The sequence below is a fragment of the Nothobranchius furzeri genome, chromosome 1 (genome assembly GCF_043380555.1).
Source record: "Nothobranchius furzeri strain GRZ-AD chromosome 1, NfurGRZ-RIMD1, whole genome shotgun sequence".
Classification (NCBI taxonomy): Eukaryota; Metazoa; Chordata; class Actinopteri; order Cyprinodontiformes; family Nothobranchiidae; genus Nothobranchius; species Nothobranchius furzeri.
Window position 1 is genome coordinate 93115690 of NC_091741.1, and position 18112 is coordinate 93133801.

Genomic DNA, 18112 nt, shown 5'->3' on the forward strand with positions numbered 1-18112 from the left:
ATATTTCAATTTCAAACAAAATGGAATTAGGTCACCCTACCTCTGGAGAAGAATCAGAGTCTCCAAACACATCAACAAACTCAGAGGGACTTTTCTTCAGAGTCTGGTCAGCAGGCAGCGTGTTGTCATTGTAAGATGACACAAACTTAAAGTCACTGGTTCTAGATCCTGTTGTCAGGTAGGCGTCATAGTTGTAGGAGCTGCGTAAAGTTCCTGTTCCATCAACATCTGCGTAATTAGGAGGGAGATAAGCTCCGGGAATGGCCACTGCTCCATCAAACAACAGTCTGGGCTTTCTCCTGCGACAAAACCTCACACCCAGGACGATGATGATGAAGGTCAGGAAGAAGGTGGACACACACACCAGCGCAATGATCAGATACGAGGTCAGTTTGGAGTTCTTGTCATCATAAGAAATATCTTTCAGCTCTGGCACCTCAGCCAAGTTATCAGAAATCAGTAAATACATGGCACAGGTGGCAGACAGAGAGGGCTGTCCGTTATCTTTCACTGCTACAATCAGGTTCTGTTTCATGCTGTCAGATTCAGAAATGTCCCGCTGCGTCCTGATCTCTCCGCTGTGCACACCGATAGTGAAAAGTCCCGGATCAGTGGATCTGACTATCTGATAGGACAGCCAGGCGTTCTGTCCAGAGTCCGCGTCCACCGCTATCACTTTGGACACCAGAGAGCCTCCGTGTGCAGCTTTGGGGACCAGCTCGGTCATGAAGGAGCTGCCCTCCGGGGCGGGGTACAGTATCTGAGGAGAGTTGTCATTCACATCTGATACGAACACACTCACGGTCACGTTGCTGCTGAGAGGAGGAGAACCGTTGTCTCTGGCCATCACGTGGACTTTAAAACTCCTCAGCTGTTCATAATCAAACGACCTGACAGCGTGGATCACCCCCGTGTCTCCGTTAACTGATAGATAGGAGGACACCGACGCACCGTTCACCTCAGCAGGTAACAGAGAATAAACCACGGTACCGTTTTGTCTCCAGTCCGGGTCTCGAGCACTAACGGAACATAAAGTGGAGCCAGGTTTGTTATTTTCACTCACATAAGCGCTGTAGGACTGCTCCTCAAACACAGGTGGGTTGTCGTTGATGTCAGCTACAGATAACTGAACAGTTTTAGAGGAGGACAGAGGTGGAGAGCCCTCATCAGTGGCACTGATTGTAATGTTGTAATCAGACACTAGTTCACGGTCCAGCTGTCCTGTGGTCACCAGAGAATAATAGTTTTTAATGGAAGGAACCAACTTAAAAGGAACGTTCTGCTGGATGGAGCAGCGGACCTGTCGGTTCTTCTCAGAGTCTCTGTCCTGCACGTTGATGATGCCCACCTCTGTACCAGGTGGTGCGTTCTCTGGCACCGGGTTGGACAGGGACTTTAGATGTATGACAGGGGCGTTGTCATTTACATCTATTATCTCAATAATTAAATTTGCATAAGAGGCCAATCCCAGACCGTCTTTAGCGCTAATTTGCATTTCATGCAGTGATTCTTTCTCAAAATCAATAGCTCCACCTACTCTCACCTCACCAGTTTTCGGGTGTAAAGAGAACATGTTGCTTTTTTGACCAGATAATCTATTAAAACCATAAGTGACTTCACCGTACTGCCCACTATCTGCATCATTAGCGCTAACTGTTATGATTAATGTATCCAGTGCAGCATTTTCAGGCAGACTTGCTTTGTAAATATTCTGGGTAAACACAGGTACGTTATCATTAGCATCCAGTACCTTTACATGTATCACTGCAGTGCCTAATCTCTGTGGAGATCCGCCATCAAACGCTGTGAGCTGCAGCACATGCTCGCTTTTGTCTTCTCTGTCTAATTCTTTATCTAAAACTAGCTCACAATATTTGCCACCGACACCTTTTGTGTTTACGTTTAACTTGAAATGATCGTTTTGCTCAATGGCGTACCTCTGAACTGCATTTTCCCCTATGTCTTCATCATGCGCCTCATCCAAGGAGAAGCGAGCGCCTTTGACTGCTGATTCGTGTATTTCAATTTTCAGCAAATCCTCGTTAAATTGGGGCGAGTTATCATTGACATCTTGTACCCGTATATTAACCCGGTGCAGCTCTAAAGGATTTTCGAGCACTAGCTCCTGTTTTAAAACGCAAGACGTTTTTTTTCCACAAAGACTTTCCCGGTCGATCCTCTCGAGTACAGTCAGTTCTCCCGTTTGGAGGTTTATTCCACAATGCGGAGTGCTATTTTCCTCCGGATCAATGCGTGCGTTGCGGGCGGTTAGTTTGCCTATATCCAGACCTAGGTCTTTAGCGATATTTCCAATCAAGGATCCTCGTTTCATTTCCTCTGGAATATTGTAGGTCACGTCTCCATTTACAACACGAAGAACACAGGAAAAATATAAAGAAAAATGAAGAAATATAATATATTCCATTACTGAATGAAAATTAAACGCAAATATTGCAACATTGACCGAAATAGAAGTTGAAAAAAAATCATATAGTCCTCGAATGTTGAGTAGAGTCTAATTGTGGAGTTGCTGCTTTTGGGAGCTTTTGTTCAATGTCGATCAGAGCTGCATATAATTATGCTGACGTAAAAACGTGGGACGGAAGGTTCTCGTGTATTAGCTCTTACTGACCTCTTGAGTCGTTTCCAAGGCATGACACACTAAACAAGAACTTAATCAAAATGGTTTTATTTGTGATTTTACAATCCCCCAATGTTAAAAAAAACTGTAACTTGATTTTTTTTCTAAAATAAGTGGGATTCACGTCCTAATTTAGTGTAAATATATTCATTGTGTTAGAAAGTCTGAAATTTTCAATTTTCAGTGCAAGAAAACAATTAGTTTCAAATTATACAAAATTATTCGTTCAAATAATGCTGACTTATTGTTCAAAATGTGCAGTGATGCCACTTAAAAAGAGCATTACAACTTAAAGTGGAATGATTCAGCACCATGGAGAGAGACGTTCACCCAAAATAAACACTTTTTTTAGTAAACAAGCGACAAAAAATGTCTGCAGACTAAATTAAACAGTAAAACAAGCAAAAGCAAACCCCTTGAATTTCAAAGTTTGGTGTTTGGTGGGTTGAGAACTGGAAAATCAGTGAAATTATGAGCCCACAATGCGATGAGACTGATGTTAAACAAGGGTCTCTCTCTCTCTCTCTCTCTCTCTCTCTCTCTCTCTCTCTCTCTCTCTCTCTCTCTCTCTCTCTCTCTCTCAAACACACTTACCCCCACGCCCCCCCATACCCCCCCCCCCCCCCACACACACACACACACACACAGCTTCTTCAATAGCATGTTTGGCAAAGGCTGAAGTCCTACCTCTGGGGAAGACTCACAGTCTCCAAACACATCAGCAAACTCAGAGGGACTTTTCTTCAGAGTCTGGTCAGCAGGCAGCGTGTTGTCATTGTAAGATGACACAAACTTAAAGTCACTGGTTCTAGATCCTGTTGTCAGGTAGGCGTCATAGTTGTAGGAGCTGCGTAAAGTTCCTGTTCCATCAACATCTGCGTAATTAGGAGGGAGATAAGCTCCGGGAATGGCCACTGCTCCATCAAACAACAGTCTGGGCTTTCTCCTGCGACAAAACCTCACACCCAGGACGATGATGATGAAGGTCAGGAAGAAGGTGGACACACACACCAGCGCAATGATCAGATACGAGGTCAGTTTGGAGTTCTTGTCATCATAAGAAATATCTTTCAGCTCTGGCACCTCAGCCAAGTTATCAGAAATCAGTAAATACATGGCACAGGTGGCAGACAGAGAGGGCTGTCCGTTATCTTTCACTGCTACAATCAGGTTCTGTTTCATGCTGTCAGATTCAGAAATGTCCCGCTGCGTCCTGATCTCTCCGCTGTGCACACCGATAGTGAAAAGTCCCGGATCAGTGGATCTGACTATCTGATAGGACAGCCAGGCGTTCTGTCCAGAGTCCGCGTCCACCGCTATCACTTTGGACACCAGAGAGCCTCCGTGTGCAGCTTTGGGGACCAGCTCGGTCATGAAGGAGCTGCCCTCCGGGGCGGGGTACAGTATCTGAGGAGAGTTGTCATTCACATCTGATACGAACACACTCACGGTCACGTTGCTGCTGAGAGGAGGAGAACCGTTGTCTCTGGCCATCACGTGGACTTTAAAACTCCTCAGCTGTTCATAATCAAACGACCTGACAGCGTGGATCACCCCCGTGTCTCCGTTAACTGATAGATAGGAGGACACCGACGCACCGTTCACCTCAGCAGGTAACAGAGAATAAATCACGGTACCGTTCTGTCTCCAGTCCGGGTCTCGAGCACTAACGGAACATAAAGTGGAGCCAGGTTTGTTATTTTCACTCACATAAGCGCTGTAGGACTGCTCCTCAAACACAGGTGGGTTGTCGTTGATGTCAGCTACAGATAACTGAACAGTTTTAGAGGAGGACAGAGGTGGAGAGCCCTCATCAGTGGCACTGATTGTAATGTTGTAATCAGACACTAGTTCACGGTCCAGCTGTCTTGTGGTCACCAGAGAATAATAGTTTTTAATGGAAGGAACCAACTTAAAAGGAACGTTCTGCTGGATGGAGCAGCGGACCTGTCGGTTCTTCTCAGAGTCTCTGTCCTGCACGTTGATGATGCCCACCTCTGTACCAGGTGGTGCGTTCTCTGGCACCGGGTTGGACAGGGACTTTAGATGTATGACAGGGGCGTTGTCATTTACATCTATTATCTCAATAATTAAATTTGCATAAGAGGCCAATCCCAGACCGTCTTTAGCGCTAATTTGCATTTCATGCAGTGATTCTTTCTCAAAATCAATAGCTCCACCTACTCTCACCTCACCAGTTTTCGGGTGTAAAGAGAACATGTTGCTTTTTTGACCAGATAATCTATTAAAACCATAAGTGACTTCACCGTACTGCCCACTATCTGCATCATTAGCGCTAACTGTTATGATTAATGTATCCAGTGCAGCATTTTCAGGCAGACTTGCTTTGTAAATATTCTGGGTAAACACAGGTACGTTATCATTAGCATCCAGTACCTTTACATGTATCACTGCAGTGCCTAATCTCTGTGGAGATCCGCCATCAAACGCTGTGAGCTGCAGCACATGCTCGCTTTTGTCTTCTCTGTCTAATTCTTTATCTAAAACTAGCTCACAATATTTGCCACCGACACCTTTTGTGTTTACGTTTAACTTGAAATGATCGTTTTGCTCAATGGCGTACCTCTGAACTGCATTTTCCCCTATGTCTTCATCATGCGCCTCATCCAAGGAGAAGCGAGCGCCTTTGACTGCTGATTCGTGTATTTCAATTTTCAGCAAATCCTCGTTAAATTGGGGCGAGTTATCATTGACATCTTGTACCCGTATATTAACCCGGTGCAGCTCTAAAGGATTTTCGAGCACTAGCTCCTGTTTTAAAACGCAAGACGTTTTTTTTTCCACAAAGACTTTCCCGGTCGATCCTCTCGAGTACAGTCAGTTCTCCCGTTTGGAGGTTTATTCCACAATGCGGAGTGCTATTTTCCTCCGGATCAATGCGTGCGTTGCGGGCGGTTAGTTTGCCTATATCCAGACCTAGGTCTTTAGCGATATTTCCAATCAAGGATCCTCGTTTCATTTCCTCTGGAATATTGTAGGTCACGTCTCCATTTACAACACGAAGAACACAGGAAAAATATAAAGAAAAATGAAGAAATATAATATATTCCATTACTGAATGAAAATTAAACGCAAATATTGCAACATTGACCGAAATAGAAGTTGAAAAAAAATCATATAGTCCTCGAATGTTGAGTAGAGTCTAATTGTGGAGTTGCTGCTTTTGGGAGCTTTTGTTCAATGTCGATCAGAGCTGCATATAATTATGCTGACGTAAAAACGTGGGACGGAAGGTTCTCGTGTATTAGCTCTTACTGACCTCTTGAGTCGTTTCCAAGGCATGACACACTAAACAAGAACTTAATCAAAATGGTTTTATTTGTGATTTTACAATCCCCCAATGTTAAAAAAAACTGTAACTTGATTTTTTTTCTAAAATAAGTGGGATTCACGTCCTAATTTAGTGTAAATATATTCATTGTGTTAGAAAGTCTGAAATTTTCAATTTTCAGTGCAAGAAAACAATTAGTTTCAAATTATACAAAATTATTCGTTCAAATAATGCTGACTTATTGTTCAAAATGTGCAGTGATGCCACTTAAAAAGAGCATTACAACTTAAAGTGGAATGATTCAGCACCATGGAGAGAGACGTTCACCCAAAATAAACACTTTTTTTAGTAAACAAGCGACAAAAAATGTCTGCAGACTAAATTAAACAGTAAAACAAGCAAAAGCAAACCCCTTGAATTTCAAAGTTTGGTGTTTGGTGGGTTGAGAACTGGAAAATCAGTGAAATTATGAGCCCACAATGCGATGAGACTGATGTTAAACAAGGGTCTCTCTCTCTCTCTCTCTCTCTCTCTCTCTCTCTCTCTCTCTCTCTCTCTCTCTCTCTCTCTCTCTCTCTCTCAAACACACTTACCCCCACGCCCCCCCATACCCCCCCCCCCCACACACACACACACACACACACACACACAGCTTCTTCAATAGCATGTTTGGCAAAGGCTGAAGTCCTACCTCTGGGGAAGACTCACAGTCTCCAAACACATCAGCAAACTCAGAGGGACTTTTCTTCAGAGTCTGGTCAGCAGGCAGCGTGTTGTCATTGTAAGATGACACAAACTTAAAGTCACTGGTTCTAGATCCTGTTGTCAGGTAGGCGTCATAGTTGTAGGAGCTGCGTAAAGTTCCTGTTCCATCAACATCTGCGTAATTAGGAGGGAGATAAGCTCCGGGAATGGCCACTGCTCCATCAAACAACAGTCTGGGCTTTCTCCTGCGACAAAACCTCACACCCAGGACGATGATGATGAAGGTCAGGAAGAAGGTGGACACACACACCAGCGCAATGATCAGATACGAGGTCAGTTTGGAGTTCTTGTCATCATAAGAAATATCTTTCAGCTCTGGCACCTCAGCCAAGTTATCAGAAATCAGTAAATACATGGCACAGGTGGCAGACAGAGAGGGCTGTCCGTTATCTTTCACTGCTACAATCAGGTTCTGTTTCATGCTGTCAGATTCAGAAATGTCCCGCTGCGTCCTGATCTCTCCGCTGTGCACACCGATAGTGAAAAGTCCCGGATCAGTGGATCTGACTATCTGATAGGACAGCCAGGCGTTCTGTCCAGAGTCCGCGTCCACCGCTATCACTTTGGACACCAGAGAGCCTCCGTGTGCAGCTTTGGGGACCAGCTCGGTCATGAAGGAGCTGCCCTCCGGGGCGGGGTACAGTATCTGAGGAGAGTTGTCATTCACATCTGATACGAACACACTCACGGTCACGTTGCTGCTGAGAGGAGGAGAACCGTTGTCTCTGGCCATCACGTGGACTTTAAAACTCCTCAGCTGTTCATAATCAAACGACCTGACAGCGTGGATCACCCCCGTGTCTCCGTTAACTGATAGATAGGAGGACACCGACGCGCCGTTCACCTCAGCAGGTAACAGGGAATAAACCACGGTACCGTTTTGTCTCCAGTCCGGGTCTCGAGCACTAACGGAACATAAAGTGGAGCCAGGTTTGTTATTTTCACTCACATAAGCGCTGTAGGACTGCTCCTCAAACACAGGTGGGTTGTCGTTGATGCCAGCTACAGATAACTGAACAGTTTTAGAGGAGGACAGAGGTGGAGAGCCCTCGTCAGTGGCACTGATTGTAATGTTGTAATCAGACACTAGTTCACGGTCCAGCTGTCCTGTGGTCACCAGAGAATAATAGTTTTTAATGGAAGGAACCAACTTAAAAGGAACGTTCTGCTGGATGGAGCAGTGGACCTGTCGGTTCTTCTCAGAGTCTCTGTCCTGCACGTTGATGATGCCCACCTCTGTACCAGGTGGTGCGTTCTCAGGTACCGGGTTGGACAGGGACTTTAAACTGATAACAGGTGGATTATCATTAACATCCGTTATTTCTATATTTACTGTACAATATGAGGTGAGACCTGGCCCATCCTTTGCTCTCACTCTCAGTTCAATCGAATTTCCTGTTTCATAATCAATAGGGCCAATAACTTTGATCTCTCCTGTTTTATCATCAAGTGTGAAATGAGACACGTGATCATCTGACATGTGGTCAAAAGTATAAATAACCTCTCCATTCGGTCCCTCGTCTGCATCTGTTGCGCTGACTCTAACCACCAGAGTGTCTAAAGGAGAGTTTTCAGGCAGACTGGCTTTATAAATCTCCTGACTGAACACTGGGGCGTTATCATTAGCATCCAGCACAGTGACGTGGACTACAGCTGTGCCTGATCTCTGTGGCGCACCGCCGTCCAGAGCTGTTAGAACTAATTTGATTTCTCTCTCTTCCTCTCGATCTAATTCTCTCACCAAAACGAGCTCAGAATATTTCCTGCCACTAACCTCTGTGTTTACATTAATGCTGAAATGCTTATTATTCTGCAATTTGTAGCTTTGAACTGCGTTCTGACCGATGTCCGCGTCTCGGGCCTCGGCCAGTAGGAATTTTGCTCCTTTGACTGCCGATTCGCTTATTTCAAATGAAATCACGTCGTCACTAAACTCCGGAGCGTTGTCGTTTACATCTTGCACATGAACAGTGACACGTTGAAGCTCTAAAGGGTTTTCCAGAATGAGTTCCATCTTTAAAGGACAGGCCGCCTTTTTGGCACAAAGGCTCTCGCGGTCGATCCTGTCAGTAACAATTAAATCCCCGCTACCCAGATTAATATCACAGTACCTTTTATCATTCGTGTCCGTGTCAATGCGGGCTTTACGCGAGGCCAGGTCAGAAATCTGGAGACCAAGATCTTTGCCGATATTCCCTATAACGGAACCGCGTTTCATCTCCTCGGCGATGGTGTAACTCACGTCTCCGTGCGCAAAATGAAGAGCGGTGAAGTGCCAAACGCAGAGGAGAATTAAAGCAATTCTTCCATTGATTGTATTCCTCGTAGTTGGCAATGCCTTCCTCTCATTTCTTAACATGGTGATTCTATTGAGAATAATTATTTAGCAGTATACTTCCAAGCGTGGCGTTCTATGGCGTCCTTAACCGAGAGACAGACAGGAACACAATGATGCCAATGGTGAAAAACAAAGGCATGAGTGAAGACGTCTCCCATCATTGGTCTACAGTGACACCACGAGTCATTATGGAATATAGCAGTGCAGTACAAACAAAAATAGAACACCAACAGGGTTTTGAGTGTGTCACTATATTGCACTAACTATAATAATAAGTATATGGTATATGGTATATTCATAGTTAGGAAGGATATGCAGTCTTATGATAATTACATCTTTTTCAAGCCTTGTTGTGTGTAAAGTGTCATTTGATGACTGAGTACAATAATTAAAAGTCACAACATGCACATAAATCCTACTCCAGTTTTTGTGAACAGTTTCAAAAATTACTGACAATTAATCCATAAACAATTAGCATTTTTTTCAGCACCCTGAAATGGGTGGTGACAGCTGTGTCACCACTGATCCTTTACTGAAAGTAATTGACGAGCTAACCACAGCAACACATTAGAACATTCAAAGTTTAATTGCCTCAGTACACTCCGTGACACCAGCACAAACTCAGCAAACAACAAGGAAACATGAATATAAAGTTAAACTTTGTATTTGTAAGATATTTGATGTGAACTGCATCCAAATCTCTGTCCAAAATAATCAAGAATAAAACAAACACTTACGAGCCAAAACACAGGTATCAGCATTAAAGTTGTGAAATGGTTAATAACATAATAAACTTACTTACTTACTTACTTACACACACACACACACACACACACACACACACACACACACACACACACACACACACACACACACACACACACACACACACACACACACACACACACACACCATCCCACTGCACTCAAATTTGAGTTAATATTGTAAATAATGAATAAGTCTCACTTTCGAGGTAAAATTAAATGTTTTATTTGTATCATTATTAACCCTCAATTTAAACAGTAAAATAAAAAAAACTGTAATCATGAAATATTTAAATAGTGGTAAGCAGGAACTAACTGGGCACAAAGGATTTAGCTTGTAACAATTTCACACACATAGTGGAAAGATAAAAACAGAAAGACACATCTCTTCATGACGTATTAGTTTGGCATTAAAATGACTGGTAAGACTGTAAAAATTAAAACAGCTGTGAGGTAAAAAAAACATGTTGTGGTGTTCATTTAATGACTGAGACACACTCTAGACTGACAGCAACACACATGTCGAAAAACTTTGCTATTTTTAACTACGTATATACTGGTGTTTGATTTAAAAGTAAAAATGATAGTTTACTGTTGGGATTTTGAATGAATAACATATGTTGATCTGCTGTAACTACTCAAAGGATTAAACTGTGACAACTAAAAGTTTGGGTAGGGATGGTTTTAAAACAATTTGAGGAATTTTACGAAATTCAAAATAATTTGTGGAGCATGTGGATGGATACAAGTAAAATGCCACTTATTAGAATTTGTATTAGTTATTTGTGTGCATTTACAAAACATCAAACAACAAAATGTAAATAATTATTTGAAGAAGAAAAAACTGATCAAACACTGGGGAACGGTAAAACAAGAATGCTTACCTCAGGGGAAGAATCAGAGTCTCCAAACACATCAGCAAACTCAGAGGGATTTTTCTTCAGGGTCTGGTCAGCAGGCAGCGTGTTGTCATTGTAAGATGACACAAACTTAAAGTCACTGGTTCTAGATCCTGTTGTCAGGTAGGCGTCATAGTTGTAGGAGCTGCGTAAAGTTCCTGTTCCATCAACATCTGCGTAATTAGGAGGGAGATAAGCTCCGGGAATGGCCACTGCTCCATCAAACAACAGTCTGGGCTTTCTCCTGCGACAAAATCTCACACCCAGGACGATGATGATGAAGGTCAGGAAGAAGGTGGACACACACACCAGCGCAATGATCAGATACGAGGTCAGTTTGGAATTCTTGTCATCATAAGAAATATCTTTCAGCTCTGGCACCTCAGCCAAGTTATCAGAAATCAGTAAATACATGGCACAGGTGGCAGACAGAGAGGGCTGTCCGTTATCTTTCACTGCTACAATCAGGTTCTGTTTCATGCTGTCAGATTCAGAAATGTCCCGCTGCGTCCTGATCTCTCCGCTGTGCACACCGATAGTGAAAAGTCCCGGATCAGTGGATCTGACTATCTGATAGGACAGCCAGGCGTTCTGTCCAGAGTCCGCGTCCACCGCTATCACTTTGGACACCAGAGAGCCTCCGTGTGCAGCTTTGGGGACCAGCTCGGTCATGAAGGAGCTGCCCTCCGGGGTGGGGTACAGTATCTGAGGAGAGTTGTCATTCACATCTGATACGAACACACTCACGGTCACGTTGCTGCTGAGAGGAGGAGAACCGTTGTCTCTGGCCATCACGTGGACTTTAAAACTCCTCAGCTGCTCATAATCAAACGACCTGACAGCGTGGATCACCCCCGTGTCTCCGTTAACTGATAGATAGGAGGACACCGACGCACCGTTCACCTCAGCAGGTAACAGAGAATAAACCACGGTACCGTTTTGTCTCCAGTCCGGGTCTCGAGCACTAACGGAACATAAAGTGGAGCCAGGTTTGTTATTTTCACTCACATAAGCGCTGTAGGACTGCTCCTCAAACACAGGTGGGTTGTCGTTGATGTCAGCTACAGATAACTGAACAGTTTTAGAGGAGGACAGAGGTGGAGAGCCCTCGTCAGTGGCACTGATTGTAATGTTGTAATCAGACACTAGTTCGCGGTCCAGCTGTCCTGTGGTCACCAGAGAATAATAGTTTTTAATGGAAGGAACCAACTTAAAAGGAACGTTCTGCTGGATGGAGCAGCGGACCTGCCCGTTAATGTCAGAGTCTCTGTCCTGCACGTTGATGATGCCCACCTCTGTACCAGGTGGTGCGTTCTCTGTTACTGGGTTTATCAGAGATTTTACATGAATAACAGGAGCATTGTCGTTAACATCTGTAATATCAATAACTACTTTTGAATCAGATGAAAGTCCATAACCATCTTTAGCATCAACACGCATTTCATATTTAGAGTTAGTCTCAAAATCAAGAGTTCCAGTGACTTTTATTTCTCCTGTTTTACTGTTTAATGAGAAAACTTTCTTTGCTTTCTCTGAAATGCGACTGAATTCGTAGCTCACCTCCCCGTTAACGCCCTCATCTGCATCGGAAGCTCTTACTGTCACAACTAATGTATCGAGAGGTGAGTTCTCAGCTAAACTAGCTTTGTGAATGGCTTGATCAAACGCAGGTGCATTGTCATTAGCATCGAGAACAGTCACGTGTATAACAGCAGTCCCCGATCTCTGTGGATTTCCACCATCAACGGCAATCAGAGCGAATTTTAATTCATGCTCCTTCTCACGATCCAATTCTTTGTCTAAAACTAACTCGATACTCTTGGACCCTTCTGCATCATCTCTAACAGTTAAAATAAAATGTTCATTCCTTTCTAGGCTGTATTGCCTGACTGTGTTTTGTCCGATGTCTGCGTCATGCGCTTCATTGACACGATATCGCGCTCCTTTTAAAGCTGACTCCGTTATTTCTAATTTAACCGAATCTTTGGGGAAAACGGGCGAATTGTCGTTCACATCTTGAATGAGCAGGGACACGCGGTGCACCTCCAAAGGGCTTTCTAGAACTAATTCGTATTTCAGCATGCACAAAACCTTCTCACCGCACAGTTCCTCCCTGTCGATCCTGTCTCGGATGATAAAATTTCCCGTCTTCAGATCAAGATCACAGAAATGCTGATAGGTATCCTCAGCGTCAATCCGAGCTTTACGAGACATAAATGTCCCCACACCCAGTCCGAGGTCTTTGGGAATATTTCCAACAATGGAACCGGGCCTCTTCTCCTCCGGAACGGAATAGCTCAGGTCCGCGGAGGCGATTTGGACACAAAGAGCAACGCTGCAGATAAAAACCAGCAGCGACTGTCTTTTGTATCCCATTATTTTAGATCTGCTTAGAATTAGATATACGTTTTTAAATCCACCAAACAAAACTGACACGTTTAAATAAAAGAAGGTCGACGCCTCTGAGACAACAATGGCTCACCCAATTTTAGTCCAAGTCTTTTTCTATGCAGTGGGTGGAGAACTAAACCTCTTGACATCTGCAGGCAAAGAGCGACTCTGTGAGTTAATTTTTATTATTACAAATGTCTGACTTAAGTCTCTGTGCAAAAATAATAATAATTTACTGAAAACTGTTTAGGTAAAATGGTTTGAAAAATTATTTATAATAATAACAAACAACAACAATAATAATAATAATAATAATAATAATAATAATAATAATAATGCAGATGCTATTAGTAAAGATTAAGGCAATTAATCATGATTGGTTTAATATTCATTGAAAGGCTTTGCTATAGAATTCAATTCAATTCAAGTTTATTTATATAGCGCCAAATCACGACGAGTCGTCTCAAGGCACTTCACATAATAAACATTCCAATGCAGGTCAATTCATAAAGACACTCAGAAAAAGTTTCCTATATAAGAACCCAGAAAAGTCGCTGACTAGTGTCAGTGACTTTACAGCAATCCTCTAGGCAAACATGCAGCGACAGTGGAGAGGAGAACTCCCTTTTAACAGGAAGAAACCGCCAGAGGATCCTGGCTCAGTATGAGCAGCCATCCTCCACGACTCACTGCGGATCAAGACAGAGCACACACACACACACACACACACACACACACACACACACACACACACACACACACACACACACACACACACATACACACACACACACACACACACACACACACACACACACACACACACACACACACACACAACTTCAGCACCATGGAGAGCGCATCTACCAAAGAACCAACTTTCAAAATTGAAATGTTCAAAATATTACCGCAGAAAAATAAATAAATAACACACACACACACACATATACACACACGTATATATATATATATATATATATATATATATATATATATATATATATATATATATATATATATACACATATATGAACAAAATCAGTCACTGACATTAAACAAAAGTCGGTCAAGTTAAGTGTGACGCTGAATCAGCCGCGGCATCGGGTTAATTACGTTTCTCAATAACCAAAGTTCACTACAGAGATGAGTATGTGCATCAGTTAATGTCTCTGGTGGTTTTTTATCATTTGATAATGAAGAGAAGGTAGGAAAAAACAAACCCTGAAGTGAGTATAGATAATACAAACTTAACAATATCACACTCAGCACAAAATCAGTCCGACTGATGGGAAATATTTTAAAACTGTTTTTAAAATGCAAATGAGGCGAAAAAAATATTGTAAATATGTAAAACTACATCTGATTTTTCAGAGAAAAAAATATATAGGTAAGAAGTTAAAAAAGGCACGTTATTTGTTATTACACTCGACAATGCTGAAAGTGTTGATTATGTCCCCATAATCTGGGAAGTCAAAGAAATACATCAATAAAGCACAACGAAACAAACCAATGAAAAGACCATGGCGCACATTAATAAACGAAGAGTAATTACACCAAAGTGTCGGTCAGTAATGAAAAAACGATTATACTTAGAGCATACATGATGTTTACAAAACTGCAAAGTTAATCTACAGAAGCGTGAAACATGTGAGCACATTCCAAATCATAATAATAATAATAATAAAAAACGTGTTGGTTTGGCAACATCAAAAAAGAGTCTGTATTGAATTGCATGTAAAAGGATCAGGCCTACCTCTGGAGACGAATCAGGGGAATTGAAAATCCCAGCAAACTCAGAGGGACTTTTCTTCAGAGTCTGGTCAGCAGGCAGCGTGTTGTCATTGTAAGATGACACAAACTTAAAGTCACTGGTTCTAGATCCTGTTGTCAGGTAGGCGTCATAGTTGTAGGAGCTGCGTAAAGTTCCTGTTCCATCAACATCTGCGTAATTAGGAGGGAGATAAGCTCCGGGAATGGCCACTGCTCCATCAAACAACAGTCTGGGCTTTCTCCTGCGACAAAACCTCACACCCAGTACGATGATGATGAAGGTCAGGAAGAAGGTGGACACACACACCAGCGCAATGATCAGATACGAGGTCAGTTTGGAGTTCTTGTCATCATAAGAAATATCTTTCAGCTCTGGCACCTCAGCCAAGTTATCAGAAATCAGTAAATACATGGCACAGGTGGCAGACAGAGAGGGCTGTCCGTTATCTTTCACTGCTACAATCAGGTTCTGTTTCATGCTGTCAGATTCAGAAATGTCCCGCTGCGTCCTGATCTCTCCGCTGTGCACACCGATAGTGAAAAGTCCCGGATCAGTGGATCTGACTATCTGATAGGACAGCCAGGCGTTCTGTCCAGAGTCCGCGTCCACCGCTATCACTTTGGACACCAGAGAGCCTCCGTGTGCAGCTTTGGGGACCAGCTCGGTCATGAAGGAGCTGCCCTCCGGGGCGGGGTACAGTATCTGAGGAGAGTTGTCATTCACATCTGATACGAACACAATCACGGTCACGTTGCTGCTGAGAGGAGGAGAACCGTTGTCTCTGGCCATCACGTGGACTTTAAAACTCCTCAGCTGTTCATAATCAAACGACCTGACAGCATGGATCACCCCCGTGTCTCCGTTAACTGATAGATAGGAGGACACCGACGCACCGTTCACCTCAGCAGGTAACAGAGAATAAATCACGGTACCGTTTTGTCTCCAGTCCGGGTCTCGAGCACTAACGGAACATAAAGTGGAGCCAGGTTTGTTATTTTCACTCACATAAGCGCTGTAGGACTGCTCCTCAAACACAGGTGGGTTGTCGTTGATGTCAGCTACAGATAACTGAACAGTTTTAGAGGAGGACAGAGGTGGAGAGCCCTCGTCAGTGGCACTGATTGTAATGTTGTAATCAGACACTAGTTCACGGTCCAGCTGTCCTGTGGTCACCAGAGAATAATAGTTTTTGATAGAAGGAACCAACTTAAAAGGAACGTTCTGCTGGATGGAGCAGCGGACCTGTCCGTTAATGTCAGAGTCTCTGTCCTGCACGTTGATGATGCCCACCTCTGTACCAGGTGGTGCGTTCTCGGGTACCGGGTTGGACAGGGACTTTATGTAGATAGCAGGTGCATTATCATTTTTGTCTGTAACATCTATTATTACTTTAGCATAAGAGGTCAGCCCTAACCCATCTTTGGCTTTTATTCTAATCTCAAAGTATCTTTGTGTTTCATAATCAATCGCAGAAATTACTTTAAGTTTACCTGTTTTCGGATCAATGGAAAATACGCTGACGTCATCATCAGCTATGTTGCCAAATTGATAAGTCACATCTCCGTTCAGTCCCTCATCAGCATCAGCTGCACTGACTGTGACCACTAGAGTGTCTAAAGGAGAGTCTTCAGGCAGACTGGCTTTATAAACCTCCTGACTGAACACTGGGGCGTTATCATTAGCATCCAGCACAGAGACATGAATGACTACTGTACCTGATCTCTGAGGAGATCCTCCATCTAAAGCTGTCAGCAGCAAATTAATTTCTTTTTGCTTTTCCCGGTCAAGTTTGTTTTCTAGTACGAGCTCGACTTTGTTGTTATCCACTGCGAGAATAAAATGTTCATTTCTCTGCAGGCTGTATCTCTGAATATCGTTTTGTCCTATGTCTGCGTCATGGGCCTCCTCTATGGAGAACCGGTTGCCCTTTTCCGCAGACTCTCCTATTTCCATTTGAATAATTTCTTCATTGAACTGTGGTGAATTATCGTTTACATCATGAACATGTAGACTCACGCGGTGAAGCTCCAGCGGGTTTTCTAACACCAGATCTGCTTTTACAACACACGAAGGTTTCTTGCCACAAAGGCTTTCTCTGTCGATCCTCTCCGATGCTATTAAATCCCCAGAACCGAAGCTAATTTCACAGTAGCGTTTATGCATCCCCTCAAAATCCACACGGGCCTTGCGAGAAGAGAGAGTCTTCAGATCATGACCGAGATCCTTTGCTATATTTCCGATCGCAGACCCTCTTTTCTTCTCTTCTGGAAACGAATAACTCAGATCCCCGCAGGCCAGATGCAGCGCTCCAAAAAACAAAGAGAAACAGAAGATCGAGCCAAATGTTAAAATCCCTTGGTATCCCATGTTTCCATAAGACGGTAGATCAATGCTGAAACAACAAATTGGGTAACAAATAGCAAATAAGCGCAGGATTTCTCAAAGAAACACGAGTGAGTCTATCCCGATGGTTCTTTGTAGATCAAACCGATCGTTTATGCAGCGATGGGTGGAGTGGTCCGAATTAATTTTCTTAAAGCCAAGAGCGACATCTTTAGCCTCCTTTCATAATTACACTGGAGCATAATAATGTCCGTTACTGTGACTGAATTACAGAATCAAATAAGGATAAATAAGATCGTTTTACCAGTTAGAAGTTGAGATTTTTCCAAAAAATTTCTGATTTCTGTGTCCAGTCTCCTCTGAGAAGGCTGCTGTCCAACTTGTTATTAAATTAAAACGAAAATAATCTATAAAATTCAGGTTACCACGTGAAACTTGCTATTGATTTTAGTAGATGAGGACTTTTCTGAAATGAAAGACATGGGGAAGAAATAGAAGTCCAGATTAGCCTGCCTCTCCAATTTCAGCTCAAGAAATGCAAATCAAAGGATTATTTTTACAACAGTGCTCAGAGCCTGTGTGGTGAGGAAGTCTGCTCTGTATACAAAACATTAAAATTATTGTACATATATAATTAATATAATAATTCAAAAGTGTTTAAAATACACTGATAGGTTCTCAAAAGCAGCTCAAGCTCATGTTTATCAGTTGTTGCTTTGCTTATAGATTAGCGACAGTAAATGCAACAGGCTCAAATGAAACGATTTAAACCTTACCTAAATGGTGTTTCTTAGTGTATTTTGATAAAATAAATAATAACTTAAGTTCATTTATTTAATGATAACTCTTTTACATTACTTCACATTCTCAGTCTAAGTTACCAAAGTTAGGAGTAAAATCTGCAATGA

At 42.8% G+C, this 18112-nt stretch overlaps 3 protein-coding genes and 1 pseudogene across 4 annotated transcripts in view; all 4 read right to left on the reverse strand.

Moving 5' to 3' along the window:
- LOC107376386 (protocadherin gamma-C5) overlaps window positions 1-3181 on the reverse strand; it is a 344488-nt gene extending 341307 nt beyond the window's left edge. For both annotated transcript variants that reach the window (XM_070551695.1, XM_070551650.1), the window contains exon 1: window positions 41-3181. In XM_070551695.1, coding sequence (XP_070407796.1) covers window positions 41-2425 — 2385 coding nt within the window. In that variant the 5' untranslated portion in view covers window positions 2426-3181. The remainder of the gene's footprint in view (window positions 1-40) is intronic.
- Window positions 3065-6491, reverse strand: LOC107374106 (protocadherin beta-16-like; annotated as a pseudogene).
- A 31-nt stretch (window positions 6492-6522) lies between these two features.
- LOC129160928 (uncharacterized) lies at window positions 6523-17927 on the reverse strand. Its single transcript, XM_070553483.1, has 4 exons — window positions 14844-17927; window positions 14702-14718; window positions 9126-9201; window positions 6523-9066 (listed from the first exon to the last, which is right to left on the reverse strand). Exons 1-4 carry the CDS (start codon window positions 17226-17228, stop codon window positions 6523-6525), a joined length of 5022 nt encoding a protein of 1673 aa, XP_070409584.1. The 5' UTR covers window positions 17229-17927.
- On the reverse strand, window positions 9053-14041 carry LOC107374105 (protocadherin beta-15). The gene has a single exon (XM_054738019.2). It carries the CDS (start codon window positions 13073-13075, stop codon window positions 10649-10651), a length of 2427 nt encoding a protein of 808 aa, XP_054593994.2. The 5' UTR covers window positions 13076-14041; the 3' UTR covers window positions 9053-10648.
- Window positions 17928-18112: the final 185 nt, after the last annotated feature.

Excerpts from the sequence above, each read along its gene's own strand:
- LOC107374105 (XM_054738019.2), bottom strand. The coding sequence starts at position 13,075 with ATGGGATACAAAAGACAGTCGCTGCTGGTTTTTATCTGCAGCGTTGCT.
- LOC129160928 (XM_070553483.1), bottom strand. The coding sequence starts at position 17,228 with ATGGGATACCAAGGGATTTTAACATTTGGCTCGATCTTCTGTTTCTCT. Across the intron at positions 9,067-9,125 it reads GTGTTCCTGTCTGTCTCTCG|AGAATCACCATGTTAAGAAA; the intron begins GTTAAGGACGCC and ends ATTATTCTCAAT.